General features: G+C 33.0%; 1 protein-coding gene across 1 annotated transcript in view; it reads left to right on the top strand.

Annotated features, from left to right (window-relative positions):
* Window positions 1–8,475: 8,475 nt before the first annotated feature.
* LOC136970890 (glutamate receptor ionotropic, delta-2-like) overlaps window positions 8,476–26,239 on the top strand; it is a 35,153-nt gene continuing 17,389 nt past the window's right edge. Inside the window, exons 1-2 of the mRNA XM_067265392.1 lie at window positions 8,476–8,498; window positions 16,326–16,369. Of these exons, the coding sequence (XP_067121493.1) occupies window positions 16,328–16,369 (42 nt within the window). The 5' untranslated portion in view covers window positions 8,476–8,498; window positions 16,326–16,327. The remainder of the gene's footprint in view (window positions 8,499–16,325; window positions 16,370–26,239) is intronic.

The raw sequence follows: 26,239 nt of genomic DNA, 5'->3' as shown, positions 1-26,239 counted from the left end.
AGAATAACGAAAAACTTTATTTTTTAGTATAATACAATTTACAAAATCGAAAGTTCGTATATCGTAATATTATAAAAAACTACAAAACTATGTCTCGAAACTAGAACTACATAATTATATGCACAAATAAATTAGTAAACCTATAATACATGCCTTCATTTACATCCAAACAAAGATCAGTTCTCGCAAATTGTCAAAAAATAAATTATTTTCAACTTTTCTTTCTGTAAAGTAGCATATTCTGAAAAACAAGTTCTATATTCAGAGTAAAATTTCCACCTTTTATCCGTTAAAAACAACGCAAAATCTATGAATCCACGTAATAAAAATTTACCGCGGTGAACTTCGAAAAAACGAGAAACACAGAAACACCAAACCGCACGCTATTAAATTTTCCCGCCAATTGATTAATATAGTGATGCTCCTGTAAAAATTTTATCACATGACGAATAGTTTTAGAATAAATGCTAAAAGTTTTAAAAAATTATTTCATGAAATTCGATGAATTTAATTAATACACAATAACTAAATCTGTTTAATAAAGATTAATAATTTACTACTATAATTATGCAAATTAGATATAAAAAAGATCGCTGCGCAAATTCTCCCGCCAACTATACGTCATGGAAAAACTTACGATGTCAATGCGATTGAAGCTTTTTCACTAAACACTGACAATTTTATATAATTATTTAATTAATCCAGTCAAATTTAAATAATATAAAATGTCTAGATCTGTTTAATAAAGATTATCACAAATATTATTACAAATATGCAAATTAGATATGAGATAGGTCACTAGGAAATCTCCTGCCAAGATAAAAATAGCTTTCGGTCACGTGTTCACCAAGAAATATGTTTAAAATTTAATTTTTCAGCTTACATAAACCGTACAATAAATGAGTATTTCTTCCAAAGAAGTCGATATACACGAATAAATAATAATTATTTAATAATGCTTTTATCCATTTTAAATTGATATTGTAAAAATTAAGCCATTTAATCTGTGTGGCTTTTATAATTTAGAGTTTCCGAGTATTTTACTGTGAAATTCAATTTAGTAAACAGAAACAAAGTTAGGTTATTAAGTATAAACAGCACAATACAATAATTTATACGTAAGTTGAGTGTAAATACAGAAAAAAAACGAATTATATCAAAGATGGGACAAACAAGCTTACATCCCCAGAACAGAGCTTATAATTCGTTGTTATTTTCAGCCTGTTTCTACTTCGACTGTTTTTTGTTGGTAAAAAGTTAATGTTTTAAGATGTTCTTAGTGAAGAAACATAAAAGTATCGAAATATAATATTCACACACACAAAAATATTCATGTATGTCGACATTAGAAATTTGAAATCAATTATAGAATGTCCTGGATAGAGATATCGTGTGATTGTCTGTTTCTTCTGTCTTATTTTGTTTTTCTACGTGAAAATAAGATATCTTTTATAACTATTGATAATATAAACATTTTGTTTCTTTATATATTACCTTCAATTACAGCTGCAAACTTTAACACATGGAGCATGTGAGAAAGTATTATTGTATAGATTATTACATTTTTATGAATACACCTGAGACTCGTGACAATATAGGCCTATATTAACCTACTTTAAGTGTCAATATTTTATTTAGAATCATTTTAAACGTTATTATTACATCAAATTATGAAATGGAATGTTCCAAGTATAGGAGTAAGAGGGAGGGGAAAGAAGCCATGCGTGGGGAAAAAATGAGTTTTTATCTAAATTATAATAAAATTTACTTATATTTACGATAAATATCGATAATTTTCTTTTGGAGAAATGTATCTTGATAAAATTAATTATCTATATGAATGAAACTTTCAATAATACATTAGTTACAATGACTGACGTTCCTTTCTTACCCTTTCTGTAGTATGTCTTATTATTAAACATAGTTTCCTAGATTATAGCATAATAATGTGTAAAAAAAATGGAAAATTCTGTTAATTTGTAAACGCAGATACTATCACATAACAAGCATACTGTATCCTCTGTATATTTAAAGTCAGTTATTCGCGATTGAATTTTTCTAAATAAGCCTGTTTAATCCGTAATTTATTTGACAGAAAGAAATTGTTTATGGCCGTATTTCATTTATATAATGTTTTTCTCGTGATATTATTTCTAATATCGGAAAAAAATATACATTTCTAATATGGACATACATCAATATTTTTAATTCTGAATATTATATTTCGATACTTTTATCTTTCTTCACTAAGAACAAAGTACTTTTATTTTGAAAAATTAACTTTTTCCCAAGATAAAACAGTCGAAGTGGGAACCAGGCTGAAAATGACAATGAGTATATGAGCTCTGTTCGAGGGATGTCAGCTTATTCGTCCCATCTTTGATATAATTCGTTTTTTTCTGTATTTACACTCAATTCACGTAAAAATTATTCTATTGTCCTGTTTATAATTAATAGCTTGTCTTTGTTTCTGTTTACTGAATGGAATTTCACAGTAAAATATTCGGAAACTAAATTATAAAAGCCAAACAAATTAAATAGCTTAATTTTTACAATATCCACTTAAAATGGATAAAAGCATTATTACATATTTATTATTTATTCGTGCATATCGACTTCTTTCGAAGAAATAATCATTTATTGTAAAGTTTTTATAAGCTGAAAATTATTCTGTTGTCTTTGATGAAATTTGTTACAGTTTACTAATTTTTACAGAAACATTAAATTTTAAACGAGGACATTAGTTAAAATTTATTAATTTGTACACAAACATTAAACTTTTTGACATATTTCTTCGTATTTCTTGGTGATCACGTGACCGAAAGCTATTTTTATTTTGGCGGGAGTTTTCCCACATTGATCTTTGTCATATCTAATTTGCATATTAGTGATAGTACATTACTAATCTTTATTAAACAGATCTAGACATTTTATATTATTTAAATTTGACTGGATTAGTAAAATAATTATATAAAATTTTTAGTATTTTTCAGGAAAACTTCAATCCAGGATGACGTAAGAGTCATCCATGGTTCGCGGGAGAATTTGCGCAATGATCTTTTTTATATCTAATTTGCATAATTATAATGGAAAATTATTAATCTTTATTAAACAGATTTAGTTATTGTGTATTAATTAAATTCATCGGTTTTTGTGGAAGAATTCTTTAAAACTTTTAGCGTTTATTTAGAAACTTTTTGTCACCTGATGACATTGGACAAGAGCATTTTCGTTTTGTCTATTGTATATGATCAGTTCGTGAAGTGCGGTTTAATGCTTCTGTGTTTCTCGTTTTTTCGAAGTTCACTGCGATAATTTTTTATTACGTGGATTCATACATTTTGCGTTGATTGCAATGGATATTTAAAGGCGTAAAGTTTACTGTGAATTAGTTCTAAATTCAGAAAGAAAGTTGAAAATAATTTATTTTTTCGACAATTTGCGAGAACTGACCTTTGGATATTACATATGGATATAAATGAAGGTATGTATTATTGGGCTACTAATTTATTTGTGTTTATGTGTATTGTTGTACTGTAACTTAGTTTGTTTTACTATGTTAGAGAAAGTAGGTCACACATTGGATTTCTGACATAAAACTGTCTGCTTTTTCAGAGTGAAGCGGACCCTCTCAGTGAAGTGTGTTTTAGGGAAGTTATGCTTTTATTTCTGATGCATGCCAATGATGAAAATTGTTTTTAAAATTAAATATCGGTCAATGACGATAACATATGTTATAAATGTGAAGATGAATATAAAAATATTTCTACATTTTTTGTTGTTTCTTAAAAATTAATTTATTCAAATTTATTATATGTCAAGTAAGTTTATTTACAAAATGCTAATATTTTAATCCGCTTTAATATTTCGGTGTAAATTTGAACAACGAATTTTAAAATTTTAAATAAAAGATATACTGAAATTTTCTTTTATTTACAATGATTACGTCACTTCTACAGAATGTAGAACACGAGACGACCTTCACCCACATTTCAGTCTGGGGGGAAAGGCCGCCAGTCGTCGTAGTTGTAAACGTAACAACCTTTACGTCATCTATTGTTGTGGATGAAATTCGTTAACTGTCAATTACATTTTCTTGAATTTGATTCGCAAGTTGGAAAAAATCGTCATTACTTAAATGCCTAAAACTTTAAAAAATTATATAAAATTGAAAATAAATTCAAAACTTTTGGAAAAATCGTAACGGATGGAAAATCAAAAAAGAATTTATTATAAATTTTTTTTAAAAAATTTTGCAAAAAATTACCGCGAAAAAAATTCATATATAAAAATATTATATGACAATAAAGAACGATTTTTTCTTTACTAGACGTAACTGTTTAAAATTTTTTTTTCCTAAACGGAAACGAGAAAAACGCGTGGGAAAATTCTTAAAAAATTTCCCACGCTTTAGCTCCACAACTAAGTGGAAGTGCTACGGCTGACTGTTCCACTGTTAAGAGGTTAATGTATTCTGCATTACATATACTTACTAATAACGAGGATGAGGCTGAAGTTTTAAACTCAAATACGTCTACGTCAGATGTTAAGCGCCGTTTTCGTGTAAACCTAACCTAGACGTTTGACAATAATGTTTGCAAAGTCAATGGAATCATGGCCGACATTTCAAACGCCATTGTCAAACTTCTAGGCTTACAGCAAAACGGCGCTGAACGTCCGATGTACACGTATTCGCGTTTAAACCTTCGTCCTCAACCTTGCTATTACATAATACATATTCCACACAGTAAATGATAATTCGACACATTACTGTAATAAGATCATTATTATCATTGATTCTTAATGTTGATCATTCTATGTTTGCTAATAGTAGGGGAGACCGGGGATAGTTTTCACAAGGGGGCATGTTGTCACAGTGCAAATATTGCGTATATAATCAAAACTGAATGACTATGTCATCTAGGAGCAGGTTCATTTACCGCTCGCCTACATCACCAAAATTCGAGTAATATCCGTTGCATTGTTTTCCGTTAATTAGCGGTTAAAATATTTAGAGCAAGTCGTGTAAATTTTGATGCATCATTTGCCGTTTGTAAACTTGCAATTAGTAAAAGGTGAGTAACAACTGTATTTACTATTAAATGGGTCCTTAAATATATATATATTACGAGATATCGAATTTTCTATTTTGAAATTAGAAACTATAAATCGGTTTGTTAAGGAAGTTCATTTGGGGTAAATTCTATTTGAATTTACCCCAAATGAACTTTCTTAACTATTGGACATTGCCCGGGGCGCTCAAGACCCTAGAACCGATCCTGGGTGTACAGAATTCCATTTGAAAACTAACAAATAGTGGTTGATAAAGAATATGTAGGGGTGACCAGAAGAAACCTATCGGTACGTGTAAAAGAACACAAATACAGTGTTAATAAAAAACTGAATAACACGATCTTGGCAAGCATGGCAGAGTCAGATAGAGCAATGGGAAATGGGATGAGGCAAAGATTATTTGAAAAGTACACTCACCATCTATTGCGATGGAAATGGAAAAAATATAGATATACAAAATTAAAATGGGGAACCGCTACCTGAATGTAAAGGATGCAAATCCATTACCAACATCATGGAAATACAACATAGAAAAAATTATGGGTTTTAATAATCCGTAAAGAATAAACTGAAACTTATATGTTATAATTTATTAATAATATTAGGTTCTTTTAATTTGATATTTAATTTTGTTAAGTTTATAGCATGTTTATTTTATTTTATTCTAGTTATGTAATATACAAATAGTTTTGTTAACGTTTTTAGAAATTCAAATGAGATGAATTCGAACGAAAGGTTCCATTTTGGAACGATGAATGATAGCCTGAAGATGGCCTATCAAAATTCGGCTGAAAACGTTTGGAATAAAGAGAAAAGACTCGGCAACTAATATTAAGATGTGTTGTTATTATAATTGACTAATATTGCTGAGAAGGAGATAGTTTCAAAAAATACATTCAGAAAGATTGTGTAAACACTTTTTTCAGTGATCGATTCTATTTTCCTAATTATTTTGCATTGATTATTTTCATTAGAATAAATAAATATATATTCAATTTTGAATATTTATATATAGGAAAAAGATTAATGTTATATTTATAACTAAAATCAATGTTGCTTATTACTTTGTAATGCAGTTTATTAGTTTTTAAGTTTATCTTTTAAGATTGCGTTTGAAAAGAACCTCTTGTATGCACTGAATAAATAAACGATTACGTGCTTTCCAGCACGGAATCGTACATATTTTGTCAAGTTGCAAAGAAAGCAAATTAAAAATATCGAATACTCGCAGGTAGGCCCGGCCTTGCTCTGGCAAAAGTAACGATAGCGAAGATTAAGATTATTACGTTATAGTCAACCTTACTCGTTTTCACAAAATGCAAGAATTGGGTCTCCCTGTTTCCGGACTAATTAGAGAAATTTTAGATGGGTCTAAAAATATGTTCTATTTCCCGTAAAAACGAAAAAAACTGCATCTGCGTCTTGCATGTCGCTTTCTCTTAACAATTCCATTGTTACGTAACACTTTCATTGTTGACACTTTCCTTGTTACTTAACATTTAGATTGTTCTTAACACTTCCATTGTTGATGAAAGTGTTAAGACTTAATCTTGTCCCTCTCCCCCCGTGGGGAGGAATTTCGAAAAATCCCTTTTTAGCGTGCGTTCTCGTGACGTATTCCTAACTCTGTACCCAAATTTCAACTTTGAACTTTTAACCGTTTGAACACGTCTCGATTAATGTATATAGAAGCTTTAATCCCGTCCCCCCCGTGGGGAGGAATTTCGAAAAATGCCTTCTTAGTGTGCGTTCTCGTGACGTACCCCAACTGTGTACCAAATTTCAACTTTTAACTCCTAACCGTTTGGGCTATGAGCTGATTATTATTATTATTATTACTATCAGCTCGTCTCGATTATATGTATAGATTTCCCTTAGTAATAAAAAGTAGCAAGCTCTTTTTATAAGAATTGTGACACGTAACTTTTATATTTTTTCCATTGTAAATAAATATAATTTATACCTTTTTATACCTTAAAAATATTACAAAGACAAATCAAAAAGTTACGATTGATTGTAGCGAAAATATTTTATAATCAAAATCTTCTGTACATTCGTATATAAATTATAAAGCGGGAATTCGTCACGATTTTAAACTTAAATTTTTTTGTCACAAAAATCCAATGTAGAAATCGCAGCAATAGGAATCGATGAGGAATCGTCACTAATAATTTGAACAATAAGCGACATGAGAGAGATGTTTTATTAAGAAAGACAGAAGTTGCACGAGGAGTAAAAGAATATGAATTTTGCCTTAGTTGAGACCATATGTGGTTAATACTACTGTTTAATATCTTATCTATATATATAATCGAGACAAGTTGATAATAATGATGATCAGTGCAGAGCCCAAACGGTTAGGAGTTGAAAACTTGAAATTTAGTCCCTTGTGTACCAAATTTCCACCAAATTGTTAAGTAACAATGGAAGTGTCAATAATGGAAGTGTAAAGTAACAATGGAGAAGAAGAGAAAGCGATATACAACATTTACGGGAGCTGGAGAAAAAAATAAATAAAAAGAGTAATATGTTAGAACATATTCGATTTTCAAATTTAAATAGATTAGTTCGGTTTTTCTCAACCTTTCTTCTTTAGAACATTCGATGAAAATCGAACGATATAATCAGAACACGTCGTGAAAATCGAACAATATTAGAACATTCGATTTTCAAATTTGACCTTTCTTTAGAAATACTTAGTTTATTGATGTAAGTATACTTTTTCTTTTGTGACTATAAGGTAATAATCTTAATCTTCACTATCGTTACTTTTACTTGCTACTTTTCAATATTTTTATAGCAGCAGCATTAAGCGAATGTGTTGAACTTCACTAGTATTATTTTACTTAATTTCTCGGTTATCGTTCTAGTGTGCAGTTTAGACAGACTGAACCGCTAGATAACTTTGATAAAAGTGAATATTTTGTATCTTAAAATGTTACATAATAAAATAGTTTATGTTAATTTGTATTTTATTATTAACTTTATAAATTTCCTATTTGTGTGAATATATTATTATTCTGTATCGAGATTATTATTTTTAATGTAATTATGTACGAATGTAATTATTATTTATTAAATTGGTGCTAATATTTTTGTAGTACTTATTCTCTCAATTCTTTTCTCAAATAAAGTTATTAAATATGATTGCTTGTTTAAATGTGATCGATAAAAATTCTAAATACACAACAGCTGAAAAATAAAATAATTGAAAATAGCAGCAAAAATAAAAAAATCTGAATAGAAAAGTACTTTTCAATTCAGACTATACATTTCAAATAACTTTTCTAGGTTAATGCGTGATGCGTTAATCGATCAATGAACAGATCACGTGATATTGCAGTTATTACATGTCCGAGGTTTGAGTAAGACACGTGCTGGAAGTCTGATATTTCTATTTTCTCAACGTATCTTAATATCAAAAGGTGAGGGTTCAAGTACATTTATATTTTTTAAGTAATTTATATTACTAAAATAAATGCTAAAGAATTATGTAACAATTACTCAAACGTGATAAATATTACGTTGCGAAGTTTATTTACATAAATTATATATTAATTAACTTTAATTATTATGATATTTTAGTGTACACGAAAATTTAAATATAATTCGGTGTTTAGTTTAATGTATAATTAATACGAAATAAATTATTTTAAACTTCTTCCTTGAACATTAATTTTTTAAACAAATAAAACCAATTAATTACAGCTTTTAATAAAAAGGTCTCTCTGCAATTAAAGACTTTTGTTTCTGTTGATTGGACATGGCGAAAAAATAAGAAATTTTAGTTTTTTTTACGTAACTTAATTAATAATATTTGATTTTTCCCTGATTATATTTCAAGATTATATATTTAAAACAATATTTTCCTGATAATTTGAATATATTTTATCGTATTCCATTAGCATAAAATGACTTATTGTTGACATATATTTACTGATTTATATATTAATTACTTAATAATAAACAACGCTTTTAGCCCACGACTATAAATTAGATAGAGTTACATAACCTAAATAAATAGGATTAAACAATTTGGAGGTCTTATCACACCAAGGCCGACAGAAAGAATGACTAGATCTTTTAATATAGTTAGCTTTAATAATCACATTCAAATTTAGATAAGGATGCATTTCGGGTACAAGGACCCCTCATCAGCTTACAAACACATGGCACCAACATAATAATTAAAACACTAATAGTTAGCCAATACAAAGTGATATCTAATATATATAGTGCACTGTATTTACAATATTTAATGTAACCCATATACTACACAACTAAAAATATCGAGCATAAAATTTTAATACAATGACAATATGATATATCATATTATTTGGGACCAGTAAATGTCTAAGTTTTTCTCCACATGTTTCAAATTCTGGTAGACGGTTCCACTATTAACAATAAATATTGTTAAGTATATTAAAAACTGAAAAAGAGGGAAGCTAACAATATACTTACTATTATTAAAACAATTGGTTTCAAAGCTTTAAAAATACACCTGATCCATAAGACTGTGTGAAGTCTTGTTACAATTCATTTTACAATGTGATGTGACTGTGACGACCGGCAAAAACCGGCCAGTCCGATTTTAAAATTTTTTGGTTTAAATCCCCTCGGGAGATAACAATCAAAATCAAAGATAAATCACGATAACAATCAAAATCAAAGTTAACAATCACAAGTCAAAGGATGTACAGTCTTCCGCCGTCAAACTCACTTCCCTTCTCACCGGATTCGACTTCTGAGTCACGGAGCCCGAATCATCGCCCTCCGTCGCGATTGGTGATCTTAGCGGACGAGACCGGGAGTATATAAGGGGGAAAAAAGCTAAGAACGGGGTCGCTGAAGGTCCGCACAAGACACCCGACCCGTAGGATCCGTCCCGAGAAGCGAGGGCCGTGACACGAAGTCACCGAAGCCCGCCGACAACGAGCCACCCGCCCGATCCTCCCGCTTCCCTCCACGACCGGAGAACAGAGACGATTAACGCTACGATTACAGCTAATTCCTCGACTAATCCTAGGAAGAGGTATGATCCCCCCGTATTTGTGAACTCTCTCTCTCGCGGTTAGAAACGGAACGCGTTAGATCTTTTGTATCTGTTTACCGTCTAAATAAATCGTTATTTGTTTTCCTCATGGTTCCGTTACTTCGAATATTGCCTTAACCTTATCGACGACCCCACACACTTCCTCCACTCGACCTGACAAATAATTATTCGATCCCGACAAGTCGGGATATCGAGAAAATTTAGCCATCGTTGACAGTGGTGTGGGTCTTGCCGACCTGTTCGCCGACAAAAAGGAGGTACGACTCCGTCCTACCTCTCGGCGTTCCCACATGACTATACTCCCATATCTGTTCAGCTTTGGTTTCAAGGTTATGTAAAACAGATGTCAATTCACACCTCATGTAGCTTCAGCCCCACGTTGTTATTAATTCTAATGTGTTCCTGTATTTTCAGAATTTCTAGTTGTTCTTGTAGTTTTTTTAATTGATTTTTTTCTGTCAGAATACTCTTGATACTATTTTTTAAAATTTCACAACCTTCGGTATTACAATGTTGTGCCACTGATGATGATATCAAATTGTATTTAATGGCGTATATACTTTCTTTAATTCTTGTCTTTAATTTTCTTCCAGTTTCACAAATGTATTTTTTATTATGTGGACAACTGCAATCAAATGAATAAATCTTTTTTGGTTTTTAATATACTTAACAATATTTATTATTAATAGTGGAACCGTCTACCAGAATTTGGAACATGTGGAAGAAAAACTAAGACATTTACCGTCTCAAATAATGTGATATATCACATTGTCATTGTATTAAAATTTTATGCTCGATATTTTTAGTTGTGTAGTATATGGGTTACATTAAATATTGTAAATACAGTGCACTATATATATTAGATATCACTTTGTATTGGCTAACTATTAGTGTTTTAATTATTATGTTGGTGCCATGTGTTTGTAAGCTGATGAGGGGTCCTTGTACCCGAAATGCATCCTTATCTAAATTTGAATGTGATTATTAAAGACTAACTTTTTTGTAAAACATCTGGTCATTCATTCTGTCGGCCTTGGTGTGATAAGACCTCCAAATTGCTTAATCTTATTTATTTAGGTTATTTAACTCCATCTAATTAATATTAATTACTTTTTGGAATTCATTTGAATTAAATACCTTTTGCATTTCACACAAGAATATTTTATTTTAGAGTAGTTGACACAATGTTAATTTTAGTAACAGCTAATGTTTTATCAATCCGAAGAAAATTATTCCAGTATGAAGAATCAAATATGCAAGGCTGTTGCATGACTGCCCCAGCCCTCACAGTTCAAAGATAAAGTTAAGTCTGGCTTCACCTGTTATTAGATTACATTAAAACCTTTGTTATATTAATTATTATGAGAAGAAGAAAGTTTATTTTTGAGGCTAACACTTTAATTATTATAAAGGATAATATATAGTAAAAGTTGCATTATGTCTGAGTCTACTGGATATATGAGACATTTATTCTCTATCTACCTATTCTTCTCACCTTTATTTATCAAACTATATTATCACTAACACTTTCTATATAGTAATATTTCTGCCAATTTTTATAAGTATTGGTTTACCCAGTATAGACATAGAATTTAAAATATACACGACACGAAACCACAATATTCATAAATATTTTGTTTTTGTATCGTGTATATTTTGAAGCTTGGTGACATTTTTAAGTTTAATGTATCTCTACACGCGAAGAGATAAAAAAAAAACTCATAGAAGCCATAAAAGTAAAATATCTTAAATTAGTAAAATAATTTATTAGAATTAATAACTCATAAACACATATTTTACTTATTTTTTTAAATGCATATTTGATATTTACACGATATAACTAATATTTTGTACATAACGAAATTGACATAACTCTATAAAAGTAAGTTTAAGTTACATATTATATTTTTTAAAATTGGAAAGAATGTTTCAAATGACTAAAAACGTAAACTTCGTTAATATTATTGCGATTCAAATATATTGGAAAAACCAGTAAAATATTGTAAGAAAGATATAAATGTGTTTCATTACATTTATAAGTTTATTTTTATTCAATTTTAATCTACTTTATTGTTATTCAATAATCATTTTGCAGGAACATAAAATTGAAATCGATCTATAGTAATAAATGAAATTATTAGTTTGAATTTATTATGTAAGTTCGATATTTTACTTATCAAGTAAATAAATAAAATATAGAATAAGATACATAATAAATTCAAGTTAATGTTTTTTTTATTTTTTTACTACAGACAGATTTTAATCTTCTGTTCCAGCAAATTTTATATTTCATAGGCTGGAAAATAAATTGGTCATATATATGTCGTCAATAAAGGAAAAAAATATAATATAATATATTTTTAAAATAACAAGCATAAATTCTTTTATCTTCGTATGTATGTTTACAACTATGTAAGCTATCTTTCGATTTTAAAAATAAAAAATTACTGTGTTATCATATTTCCAGCATCTGTAATTTTAAATAATTTTCATAACAAAGAACGTAAATTAATTTAAACTAATGACATCTTTATGTGTTTTAATTTGACTTATTCCTTGTCTAGTAAATGTTTCAGTTTCTTTGAAAAGCAACATAATATCTAAATTCATTCATGTACACAATTTTCTTTAGTAACTTTTTGAATCTATGATTAGTTCCACATATTTATTACAGTTTTATTTCCTTCAAATATTGCATAGTTTATAATGTTATAGATTTTATTTGGCTGCAGTTTGGAAAAATGTTTTACTTATAAAGTCCCACTATCATTGTTTGTCTGTCAGTTCGTCTGCTGCCATTCCTGAATCTCGAGAGACAAAATAGACGAAAGAAAAAAACATAAGTAGAACAATTAGGGACACGAGCCCCTGATTAACTGTGTATAGACTTAACATGACTTTCGGTTTGCATTTGATTTGAATTAAAGTTTTTCCCTGAAAGGCGTTAGATAAATTACCTGCACGATTGTATTTTTAAATGAAAAGTATGATGTAAAGGGCAAGCCACTACTAATTTGAAGGAGAGAACATACGTTTTATTTATTTAAATTTAAAAAATATGATCAAAAATTGCAGCCTAGTGTTGTGGCGATGTAACAATAAATGATTGCTTGTTTCTATTCATTCAAAATATTACGTTAAAAAATATCGAAAAAAGTTTTTAATATTCGACGAAATTAACTGAAAGCTTAAATGAAAGCATAATACACTAACAGCAAAATGATTATATTTTTATAATTTTACTTTGCAATTGATTTTCCTTCAATTTTATTTACTTTGATTACTTTTATGGCTTTTAAAAAATTGAATTATGTTTCTTTTAAACAGAATTGATATTGATCTCTTCCAAAAATATATTTATTACTTTATATTTTCGATATCCATTTATATTTTAGGTACGGTACTTAAAATGTAAATTTATGACTGTGACAGTCAATAAGCATATGAGAAAAATTTCCATTATATACTTCAAATGAAAATCCATAAGTTTTCAATTATGATTTAGATGCGGGAGAAAGTAAATATAATTGATAGAATAAATTATAAAATTTTACATATAAAGAAATATTTAGTATTTTCGATATATTTTACAAATGAAAACATGGTTTATTATATTTTTGAATCTATGTATATCGCCACATACGCAACACAGGTATTTAGTAAGTTAATTTTGAGTTTAATATATTTCATGCAGGTTTATTATATTGTATAATTATAGAACAAAATTAATAAATTATAATTTAATTAACACTCATACAACACTAATACACACTTAAGTTATATTAATATGACTGCTTTCTACTTCTGTTGTTAGTAGCGTACAGCGAAAAAAAGATAAAGCATGTGTAGCGAGTTGAATTGATTCGTAGATAAGGTAAAACCTAGGTAATGTGCAAATATATTAAATATTGCTGTCATGATTGAAATGCGCGATTTATCACAGTACAGAATGCAATGATCATCAGCTTTCAGAGCAAGAGTGACAGTATTTCTGATATTGTGCAGTATTTGAACTGTTTAAATGTAGCTACGATAAAGATATTCTGTGATTGGACAAATGACACCATTTCAAACAAACAGCAAGGAGCACCTCGTGCCATTGATTTGAATGAAAACGTCGGCTTTAAATGTATCCGAGGGCTGACTGATAGCTAAAATTAAACAACTCACCGCCAAAATGTACCAGTGGTGTACAAGACGTATGTCGAAAAACACAATACAAAACACCGTGCTGTGAATGACACTCTGATGCAAGGAAAGTGTCATTGCATCCATTCTGAAAAAGATGCATCTGCAGAATCATTAAAAAAGTGTTAAACACGATAATAACATGTGTAACTGAATTCGAACGTATTTTAATACGTTCGAATTCAGTCACACCTGAAGACGGCCTATTCTATTAAGTTGAAAACGTTAGTGTTTTGTTTAATAAACATTTCTTAGCAACAGAATGTGTATTGATAGTTCATTAAGTATTTAAAAACTAAGTTAGATATTTGGTTAATTTAATCAACTTCTATTAACTTCATTGCTTGCTTTCTATGTAAGAACAGCCCTACTTGTCTGTTGCTATTATTCCATAATAATTAAATTATGAAATCATATGATAAATTAATATTACATTTCTAATTTATTCAATCTGTGTACTATCTAACACTATAGAATACGTGTAGATTAAGAAAAATGCATTTTTTGTATTTATTGTAATGTAATTCGATAAAAATTCAAAAAACTAAACACCTCAAATATGAACTTTTTGTAAATTTTATTCATGCCACACTGATTGACATAGGGTTTGTTTGAAATTTTAGAAGAATGTATTGTCTTTCGAGTTCATGGTATGAAAGGTAAATTAAGTGAATGTCAACAAGGTGCTAATTTTGTTATGATCCTGTTTACAATACCTTTCTTTTAGATCGTAAATGAGTAAAGTTGCAATTTTATTATTGCAATATTTAATTATATTATATTTTAGACTCGAAACAATATATTATTGAACATTCAACAATGTCTTTCGTTCGATCTTGTTACATAAAATTTATGTTTAATTTTTTATTCGTTACAATCATATACTGCCAAAAAAATCGATTGCCTAGATAAGAACAATGATAATTGCTCGAAATATTACAGAAAACCTAAACATTTTCATTGTGCAGTAAACAAAAGTTATGCAATTTGAACAGTTTCAATTAAAAAAATTAACTTTTATATTTTTAACACTTTCAATCTCAATTTCAATTCACAATTTAAAATTAAATCCGTTTTTCATCTCCGCAATTAATTTATTTTTTTCATTAAAAAAGTTATTTGTAAAAAAAATATATGTATACAAAGTTCAAAGTAATCGAAAAAATGTTTTTTTTTTTTTTTATAGAAAAACACTCCCTACAGCTATATTTATCATTTTACAAAGCAAGAATTTTCACACATGCAGTCTGCATTGTTTACAATCTAGATGATCTTGAAACCAACTGATGGCAGCTTTCCCGGTGGATCAAATGTACGTCTCAGGGAAAGATCAGTTTAAAGCAGGAGGGTATCTAATTTACTGTCTATTCAAATATAACACAAAATTTCCGATTATTATGCTAAATATATGGGAACAGAAAATAAGGTATAGGTAAAAATTCTACTGAACAAAAGACAAAAAAAAAACACCTCTTGATGTCATAGAAAACATCCAATAGCATTTAAAAAATTCTACCGATTCAAATCGGTCAAATACAAGTTTAGAACGATTTAATTAATTTGATTTAAAAAAAACTTCCATAAAAAAACAATAGCACAATTTGACCTATTGTTTTTATACATTCAAATCAGTATTAAATACATTCAACTGATAACAATAATTATCAGCTAATTAATAAAACGTTACAAAATAAGATTCGTGGCAAAAACAATTCGAAAAATAGGCATAGGTAATAGGCATAGTCATAGGCATAGATAACAATGTATAGATACTGGTTTATTTACTTTTGGAAAAGTTAATAAGAGTTAAGAAGTTGACACCACTATGAAACTACTGCCCAATGTTATGTTGTTACCGCTCATATGACAAAGAAATAATTATACTTAAATGAATTATCATTAATTGTATAAGTTGTAATATGCGATAATAAAATAATATTATAAAACTTTACCCGATATAACTATAGAATTCTTTTATAATTAATATAATAATATATACTTTTAATAGGCATGTCCAACAATTCTTACGTTTGGAGAGTAGCTGGAATCCAGGTATCCATTTTTTTACTGTATATTATAATAACTGTATAATATTTATTTATATAACTATTTAATAGAAGTTTGTAAAATAATAAACAAAAATTATGTCCTTCTAATCCTATTTTGATATTTGTGAAAACATTGGAAGTGTGAGAGTCGGATATAACGAAAACAGAGGGTTTTGTTTAAGAAAACCCTCTGTTTTCTTAGGAGAGAAGGTTTTGTTTTTAGGGGAAAAGCTTTGTTTAAGAAAACAAACCCTTCTCTTTTTGCCCTCTTTCGTAATTTTTGTCGAAATCTTACAATCAGAGGATGACTACATTTCCTTCCCCGGTGCAGTTTCCTTTCCTCCCGGAACTCGGAAATGTGTCACCGAGATCTAATCTCTGGAGGTACGTGATTGAAAAACCGGGTTACGTGATTCAGAGTATAAAAAGGGGGTGACACAAGAAGCGAGGAGGAAGAGCGTCTGTCATCAAGTATCCGAAAAGGAAAGGTGTGAAGGCTAAGACAAGTACCGGTCGACCCCGCCCAACCGTCCACCTCGAAAACATTTGTCTAACCTGCCAGGGAGCTGGAACCATGCCACTCTATTCTCGGACAAAGCCGAAGAGCCTCTTTACAAGATACGCCACTCTGTCAATACATCCCAAAGGTATGACGACGATTTAAACAATTTAATGTAAACTCTCTCTCAGCCCCCCGGTATTTGAGCTCGCAAGCCTAATCAAATGGTTTTCGAGGTTAGAGCGTGTAACTGACGATTTTGTTATATAATAAATTTTTTTATTTTTGTTGTAAATAGTGTCTTTATTGGAATATCGCCATCGCCTTACCGACAACCTCACCCATCTCAGCCACTCGATCTGACAAAATTAATCCTGACCCCTTGGGCACCGTTAAATATAAACGTGAACTAGCAATCCTCTAACATGTGGGCAGGTCATTGACCTGTTTGGCGATAAAAAGAAGTACGACTCCGTCCTACCTCCGTTGGTAAGTGCATATGGAAAGTTTAGAGAACTCAATGGTATTTTCTCTAAAGGGGGTGAAAAGTATTGAGAAGGTGTTAGAAAGAAGAAAAAGTTATTTGTGGTCGAGGCCAAAGGGGATGAAAATGTGAAAGAGAAGTGAGAAAGAAAAGGGGTGGTCACCAGCTGCACCAGGATTTTATTTAAAACAATATGATACATTGTAAGTAAATAAATTTGACTACACAAGTAAATGGTTACACGGGTGCAAATGGAAGTGGCTATACAGTGTATATACAGTGCAACAGTCGTATAACATTAAGTGATAAGCAATACATACAAAAACAAGCAAGTACGCGCGTTAACGGTGATCCGTAGTGTGATAAACAAAGCTCTTGCCTGCGCATGAGTGGGGCTAAGATATGGAATGATTAAACTGTAACACTAGGTAACAACCACTGAAAATGAACAGAGGGAATAAAATTACAACAAATAATTACTGTAAAGTACAAACAGTGGATCCTGAACGTTGATACAAACATTAAATAAAACATACAATAATGCATGGGTATTGTACTAACAGAAACGGTATATGAGAATCACGCGATAATAATACAAAGTGCGTATCCCGAGCATCAATACTGTTGACATCCTGTGACACAGACGACGATAACAAAGCAGGGAGAGTGGAGTTACCCAAGGTACACAATAAAGATGGGAGGTAGGAGTACTTGTAAGTTAGCCGACTTCTAGAAGGAATCGTTAATCCCGTGATAGGATGGTCTAGGGTCGTTTGCGTATTGGTGTGGGAGGTGACACAGACGACAAGTGTCTCACAAAAAGTAGTTTATTTAGACGTAAAAGAACTTACACCTAGTACAGATTTTTTCTTAGACGGATAAAAACTTCGAAAAGTCTCAGTCACGCTGGCATTTTCCTGATGTCTTCTACTGTAGGCCCCGAGGCAGCAACAGGTGGAGATGGTCGCCTCTTGTCACTGGTGGTCTGTCCTTAGTGGCACTAATTAGCAGATCGACACGATGCACGAAAAATAAATCGTCTTTGTGCGTATTAACCATAAACGGATTCACAGTTCTATCCGGCCTTTCCGCGCGTATAAGGAAAAAGACCTCTTGTCTCTCCAGCTCGGCGATTACATCTATTTCCCTTTTTCGTATTGTTCATGTTGATTGGCTCCACGCCCCCTTTTTCCCGCTTCTCAATTCGTTCCTCGCTTGTCTCTATGCGAAAAACGACCCCTGTTCGAGTCACGAGAAAGAGCCGTTTCGAAGAATCTACTTGACACCGTCCGTTTCTTCTGGATGGGAAGAATCGATGGAACTTTGAAACTTGCGGTCATATTTTCCCCATTGTTGTCTGGTCTGAGATATTTTTGAAATTTAATGATTCGACGCGATGTTCCTTTTCGTTATTAACCTTTTCCTTTTTCCAAATTTTTGATGATCTAAATTTCGTATACGAGCAACTTATCAAAGGTTTAATACTGCTGGTGGACACTCGTCTACCACCTTTGATTATTACAATTATCGCGTTTTATTTTACATTAGGCCCTTATTGCCTTTCGACATCTTTCTTTTTTTTGGCGTAGCGGTTTCAAATGACGAACGCGTCTAATCCGATCTTTGATCGGTTTTTGTCTCCTTTAACAATGGACAATTTTCTACATTTGTTTTACAATTTTCTAAAATAAATGATTAATGTCAACCCGTTTTTGGGACTTTACATACTCGAACAGCGATACAGTATATTACCAGTAACCAAGCAACAGGTTTTATTTACAAAATAAGCTACCATCCAAAGAGCGACAACTTACTGTTAAACAAAGTCCATTAGAAGGGGAACTCAGTCATTGTTTCTTTGATGCTGGACATGGAATGGGTCGAGAGTTGCCGCCGTCTTCAGGAAGGTATTCACTGCATTGAAAATGTTACGGTCCTGCAGAAGCTTGTTGTGAGGGCAAGGCCAACTGTAGTTAGATTTGAGGACGTGGCCCATCAGTATGATTTTCTGTTGCGCATAGAGTGTCCTGTGGAGAGGTGTTGTCGCACAAACAGGTCTCAATTGTCTTGAAGTGAAAGCACTTCAGGTACACGTTAAAATTTCCATGCCCAGTGATTAACTGGGTTAGACAGTAGTTTGGAATGAAGAATTTCCATTTCAGTCTTTCACTAATGTGAGAATACGATTTATTACTTATATTTTATTTAGAAAAAAACTAATTTAATACTGTAATTTTACTTGGAAAATAATATTTGATTTTCTTGTTAAAAACCAACATTTTTTGCAAGAAAGACGTTTCTGTCTAAAACTTCCTTGTTGTTGAAAACAGAACTTACTCATCCATCAGTCTATCCCCCCTCACCATCTTTAAACTTGTATTTATCAAAAGTTTTAATTTAGAAAATCCTATCACAAACCATCTACCGAACCTCTATATATACCCGCATTCTCCTGCGGTACTCCACAGTACATAATGGTAGCCTTTATGGCATTACTTAAAAGGGCACTCACCCATTCCTCCTCACACTCTGCCTTCAACTCTGAAATGCGTCGCATCAAAAATATAGCTAAACAACACGGATATCACAACATTGCATGCAAAAACAACTTCGAGGCACTACGGTTTCCATCCACCCACACCTCTCCTTCCAATGGTTCCCCACCTAAATATGTACCAATCACCTACAATCCGGCACTGAAGTCCATATACTACCGAATAGCGAAGAAAAAAGATATCCGCTTAGCTTTTAGGAGATGCCCAACTATTCTCGAGTGGCTTAGGAACGGAAAAGACGCTTCGGATAAAAACAGACTTCCGGGAATATACTCTGTACCCATCGCCGACCACAGAGATAACAGCAAAGCCATCTACATCGTATCCACCAAACGCAACATACAAACGAGGATTAACGAGCACAAAGCGGACATATTACATCATAGCAGTCTATTCATCCAACCCAGAGATAGAACCTTATTCACCCGTGCCGGAATTATTCACTCTACGTTTCGAGAAGATCACCTCAAATGGCTCGAAGCTGTATACATATTACTCAACACCCGAAGCAATATGCACTGTATCAATTTTAAAAAGGAAATCAACTTATCATCAGCTTGGGAAGCCTTTCTTAAAATATCCCTGAAGTAGCACTATACTCTCAACGCTCAAGTCTAATATGATGACATCGACTACACGCGACAGCACTCCAGAATGCAATTTTTTCTGAATCAACGGTCAACTTCGACGAGATATTTAAATTTTTAGAACACGGAATTCCGTTACGCCTGAGGAGAACCCGACGAGGTTCGAAAACGTTTGCGATTTACTGAGAGAAGAAGCACACTGGTCAAAGGAACTTCAGTTGTTTATTTTAATTTTTAGAAACACCTTTTGATTTATGTTATCATACGTAGATTTAATTGTAATGATTGAAGATTGATATCATTTAATAATTTAAAGATTGAATTAAACGAATTATTTTATTATGTGAAGGGGAGGAAACTATCCCCCTTTTCCGTTAAAACGGAAACCCAACACTTTTTATCACCACTGTTATCACCAGATTTCAACGTCATTCGAGACCTAACTTTTCTTTTTACGTAAGAAGAAAATCTCTTGTTTTGATTCGGTAAAGCAGAAGGATAATATCGAAATTTGCGCCCAAATTGGGTAGTCCAGCCACAGTCTCCGAAGTAGAAACAAGGGTTGGTCCTCCAATAGAACTAGGAGATCTTCGATGAATGTGGTTTCAAAGGAAAGCTATGAGGAAATCTCCACATACATTAGACATGATACAAGTCTGCTATTTATAAAATGCCTGATTGCTAAGTAGAAGAATACAGACCTGAAATAATGTGCTTATGGAAAAAGTAAGAACTTTAAATAGAATATATTGAGGACATCGAGTCTGCTAATTAAATAAGGTATTACGATCTGCAAGTCATTTATGTAAACGCTCTCTCACGCGATCAGAATATAGACTTATTATAGCTTTAAGTTGGATCGTTTGTTGTATTTCCATTTTTAATTTCATTAAATTTTATTTTGTTATTGTTAATTTGACTCATAAATGACTCAAATCATCCAGCACCATTCCAAACTTACTCGCGACCCTCCCACTCGTTATTCTGCGAGATTTAAAGCGCGTTAACCCGCTAATTTCCTAGGTTAACTGGTATCAGGAGAAAACTAAATTACAGGGGCTCTTAGGCGTCTCTCTACTTCAGGATATCTTGATGGATTCCTGTCCAAATTCTAAACTAATATAGGAAGCCATCCTACTCAGTGAGGTCGATCTAGGTCAGAGAGACCAGTAAGTGGTGGACGGATTTTACTATAAATCACGTATAACCACCCTGGTGGATCTCACACTAATAATGGGGATGAATTGGTGTGTTGTCCTTCCAGTAGCACCGTTGTCCCACTCTTTCTGCCAGAGATAAGGCCTGGTTGAAAGCGCAGAGCCTGATTTTCTAAATGAGTATCATACTGTAGTCTTAACCCTATGTGGAGCTGGCCGCCTGCTTTGCCCGCTGATCGGCTGTCTCGTTGCCGGGAACACTGGAATGGTGACTAACCCATTTGAAATAAACAGTGTGGTGGTGGGTGTTGGCGGAAAGCAGATGATGAATCTTGACGACGTTCTCGCCCCTTTTGAATGGGGTTCAGATTGAGTTGAAGGCAGTCAAACTGTCTGTATAAACAAAAATGTTCAGCTGCTGTGGGAACGATTTCTCGTGTATGTGCTCCATGGTTTTAGTGATTGCTAGGATCTCAGCCTGCGGAACCGAGCAGTGGGGCCCAAGCTTATAAGCAGACTTATGAGTAGAATAATTTCTGATTGTAAAGAACAAAGGCTGCCCCAACACTGCTGCCATGCAGTAAGCCGGCGGTGTAGATGGAAATGTCAATTTTCTCAACTTGAGAGGAACGGTCTTGGAGCCATGGGTACTTCTGACTATTGCTAAGTTCGTAGGAATTACTTTCTATCGTGTAGTGTTTCAGGTCCTCTTTAGTTTATTGGTCAAAAATGGAAAGGAAGTCATTTCAGCTGTTGCAGGAGCTTGTTAAGTGGTCGCAGGCATGCCACAGCCACATAGCCATCCTCATCTTAATGTGCGCCGACATGAGACCAGCAATCAGCAGCAAGGCCGATGTTGGAGCTGTGCGGTAGGCCCTACAGATATGCAGGGCGACGATCCGTTGAGCTTTTAGGAGTTATCGCTGAATATACACGTTTTTTGCTACTGAAGCCCAGATTGGGTATATCTATAAAAGGATCGGCTCGATAGCGCCAAGATAGATATGGCGAGCTGCCTTGTAACCAACACCCCAGGTGTTTTTAGCAATGCTCAAAAGAGCATTTGAGACCCAAGCAGCCTTTGCACTAACTGATTCAATATGTCTAGTCCACTGGAGTTGTTACTCTAGGACAACACCTACGTAAGTAAATTCAGTCACTCTAGGTATGCAGTTCCCATCAATGAGTATCCTTGGGCTTTTTTGCGGAGGAGTGTTTTTAGAGAAAATGATGTAAGAACATTTGCTATAGTTAATTGGGAGCTTTACACGATTGCTCCAGTTCGAGACTTTGTTGAGAATATCATTATTAAGGATTGAAAGATAACCACTGTTTTTGTTTGACACTAAGATGACAGTGTCATCCGCATAGCCCTGTACTAAAGTGTCGTTAGAGCCATTAAGGGAAATAAACAGATCATTGTGGATGATTGTCCAGAGACCAGGACCCGCAATGAGTACTGTGGACAACCCTTAGTGACATGGTAAATATAGTAGTAAGTGGTGGTGTATATGTCTGCCTGGTGATCTTCTAGGAAACTGCTACAGGTCAGGAAAACATTCCTTGGGCATCAGTAGATACTAAGCTGATGTAGAATCACAGGCTACCATAAATTGTCAAAGGCACCTTGGAAGTCAATCGAGATAAAAAAAAGTGTGTGTTTTCCATCTTCCTTTGCCTGATGAATGTGATCAACAATTTTAGTTAATGCAGTAATAGTCGACTTTCCAGGGGTAAAGCCGTGCTGATGAGGACTTAGAATGTTATTTGTCCTTAGATGATGTAGAATCCTATTATTGACATGTCTTTCAAGAACCTTCCTCATGACAGGAAGGAGACTAATTGGGCTGTAGCCCCTAGGGTAAGTAGGCACGACATCAGGGTGCTTGCTGATAAATTTTACAGAGGCACTCTTCCACTCCATAGGCAAGTAACCCAGCGAGAGACAACGATTGAAGATGGTGATGAAAGTAGTGGGGATTGTTTTCTAAGCTTCCCTAATCATTTCCCCCGTGATATTGTCAATTCCTGGTGCTTATTTTATTTTTATTAGCCTTATCGCATGGGAGACTTCGTTATAGCTAAAGGGATTGTCACCCCATTCATCTGGAGGGTCTCTGAAGCTGGTGCAAATAGAATGATGGTGGTCGTTGAATGAGTCCTGGATGTCATGTGGGAAGTGATAACTAAACAGCTCCCTCATGGTGTCAGAGAGAAAATTTGTAAAGTTGCCATCAGTGATTAAGACTGCTGCATGTGTGTTCGCCTTGCCTTTCTTCTTAAAGGCGATATGGTAAGGCTCACTCTAAGGTGTATTAAAACGGCTACAGTAACTGATGACGTTTGTGGTTTATCATGGTTTTATATGCGTTAAATTTCTCGATGTTGCAGGCTATAAGAACCTCCTTTAAGCGTGTGTTGTTCTACCGACGGTATAGCTTTCTAAGCTTATGAACCTCTGTGCAATGAGTAGACAGCTCACTGTCCCACCAAGGGGCCATGGACATTTTATTGGTGATTTTCTTACTTGCCATTTGATGGATATGGAGGATAACCCTGTTCAGTATAGTAATACAGTTGTCAATTTCACTTTCGGTCATATTTATGATTGGAGTGTCGATAATACAATTGTCCCGGATTAAGTCTTGAAAAAGTGGCCACTAAGTGTGGTAGCTGTTAGTAGACGGCTTACTGCTATCCACATTGATCTTAAGGTGCGTCTCAATATACCTCTGGACACTTGCACTAAGAATATCAAGCGTGGAGAAAAAGCTGACTATTGGTGCCATCAGGGTGTTGGCCAGTGCAATGTCGATCCAACTCTCTCCCCTTGATGAGAAGTATGTGGGAAGGGTACTGGTGTTGCAAGAGGTTAGGTGAAGGGCTGCAACAAGCTCTTGAAAAAGATAGCCCCTAGGATCTTCTGAGGGACTATGCCAAAGAAAGGACTTAACGTTTGCGTCGCCACAAATGGCTCATGGCAGGTCAGCCACAGTGTTGCTGATTCTGTCTAAGTCGTGGAGAAGTGGTTTAATACGCTCAAGGGGAGAGCAGTATATAGACGAGATAAATATGATGGTGTTTTGGATGTAAATAAACTCAGTAGTGATGAAAATTAGTTGAGAGGTGGGGCATAAATTGTACAATCAAGTTAGCGTTTTTGATCAGAATATCAGTTTTAGTCGTTGGAGCGGTTTTAGGAGGAATGGCAGTCTAGCCACTGAAGTGAAAAAGCTTGCCACTGTAAAGGTAAGAAAGGCTCTTGTATAGCTATAATGTCAGAGTTGTGATCTTCGGCGATCTTGATCAGGAGAGATCATGATGACGTTCGAAAGTGAGACTGATAGGTTTGCTGTCATTGTGCTCTTCATATTTTTGGTTGTTTTGTGCGTAATATCGTTGTGAATATGTTAAATTTATGTAAATTTCTTCTTCGGAAGATCATGGGAACAAAATAATGTCAAGTAGAACCACTTTTTTCAAAAATTTTTGAATTAGAAGCTAAAATTCTCTATATTTGCTTATCCGGAATTCCTGCTGCCGGTAAATCGATTTTCGTAACGACACCTTTTGCGTACAGTAATAACAAGTACTATCGCCTAAATTGGTAAACTTTGGTTCATTTTTCAGCGATTTATCGCTGGTTTTTGGTGTCATTTACTGTCGGTAATCGAACGCCGTTTTTTCCCTTCCGATTAATTATTTTCAAATAATTTTTTGGAGTCACCATCTACACCATTTATTTAACATTATTGCAAATTTTCATCAATTTCTGTTCATTAGATTTTAAATTATGGAAATTCTTAGAAAGTATTCTATTTCCATTTTTTTAGTCTCCATGACAACAGTCATTGACCTTCTGTCTGGAAACTTCGAGTAATAAACTAGAAGCTGCTTTCATTCTTTGCCTATTCCTCTGAAGTATTGCATGTCATATATTTTTGGAAACAGAACTATGTGCTGATTTCAATTATTGTACTTCATTCTTAGTAAATTGCTTTTGCCATATCGCTACAATATGAATGCATCTGATGACTCACCTTTTTCTGCATCCCATATGGCTGCCAATGGAGTAATTTCTGAGCTTAATGGTTACATAGCTATAAATACTAAATGCAAACTCTCCACTCCCTGTCATACTGATTTCACTTTCGATTGTATAAATCGCATAATAGAAATATATGAAGATAACACAATCCTCACTATGTTAACTGAGATAAAAGATAAAGTTGAGAAAATCGATGAGAAAGCTGATAATATCAACAAAAATGAAATAATCACCCCTACATATAGTGCGGTGTTACAATCTGGAAGGACTATCCACCCTGTTTCTTTGAATACCCCAGTAAAACCCTCCAAAGACATTCTTTTAATTTACAATAAAGAAGAAAATAAAAACAGTGAAGAAACACGAAAGATCATTCAACAACATATTAACCCATCTAAATTAGGCATTGGAGTCGACAGAATTCGTCGTATTGGCGGGGGAGGTGTTGCAATACATTTACACAACAAAGACGATCTTAACAAGCTGGAAAATTGCATACAGGAAACAATTCCGGAACTGGTTGCTAAGAGACCAAAAAGAAGGA

Source organism: Centruroides vittatus, unplaced genomic scaffold (assembly GCF_030686945.1).
Source record: "Centruroides vittatus isolate TY-2023 unplaced genomic scaffold, ASM3068694v2 contig_221, whole genome shotgun sequence".
Taxonomy (NCBI): Eukaryota; Metazoa; Arthropoda; class Arachnida; order Scorpiones; family Buthidae; genus Centruroides; species Centruroides vittatus.
The sequence above is the reverse complement of the archived record's forward strand: the minus strand, read 5'-3'. Positions and strand labels throughout refer to the sequence as shown.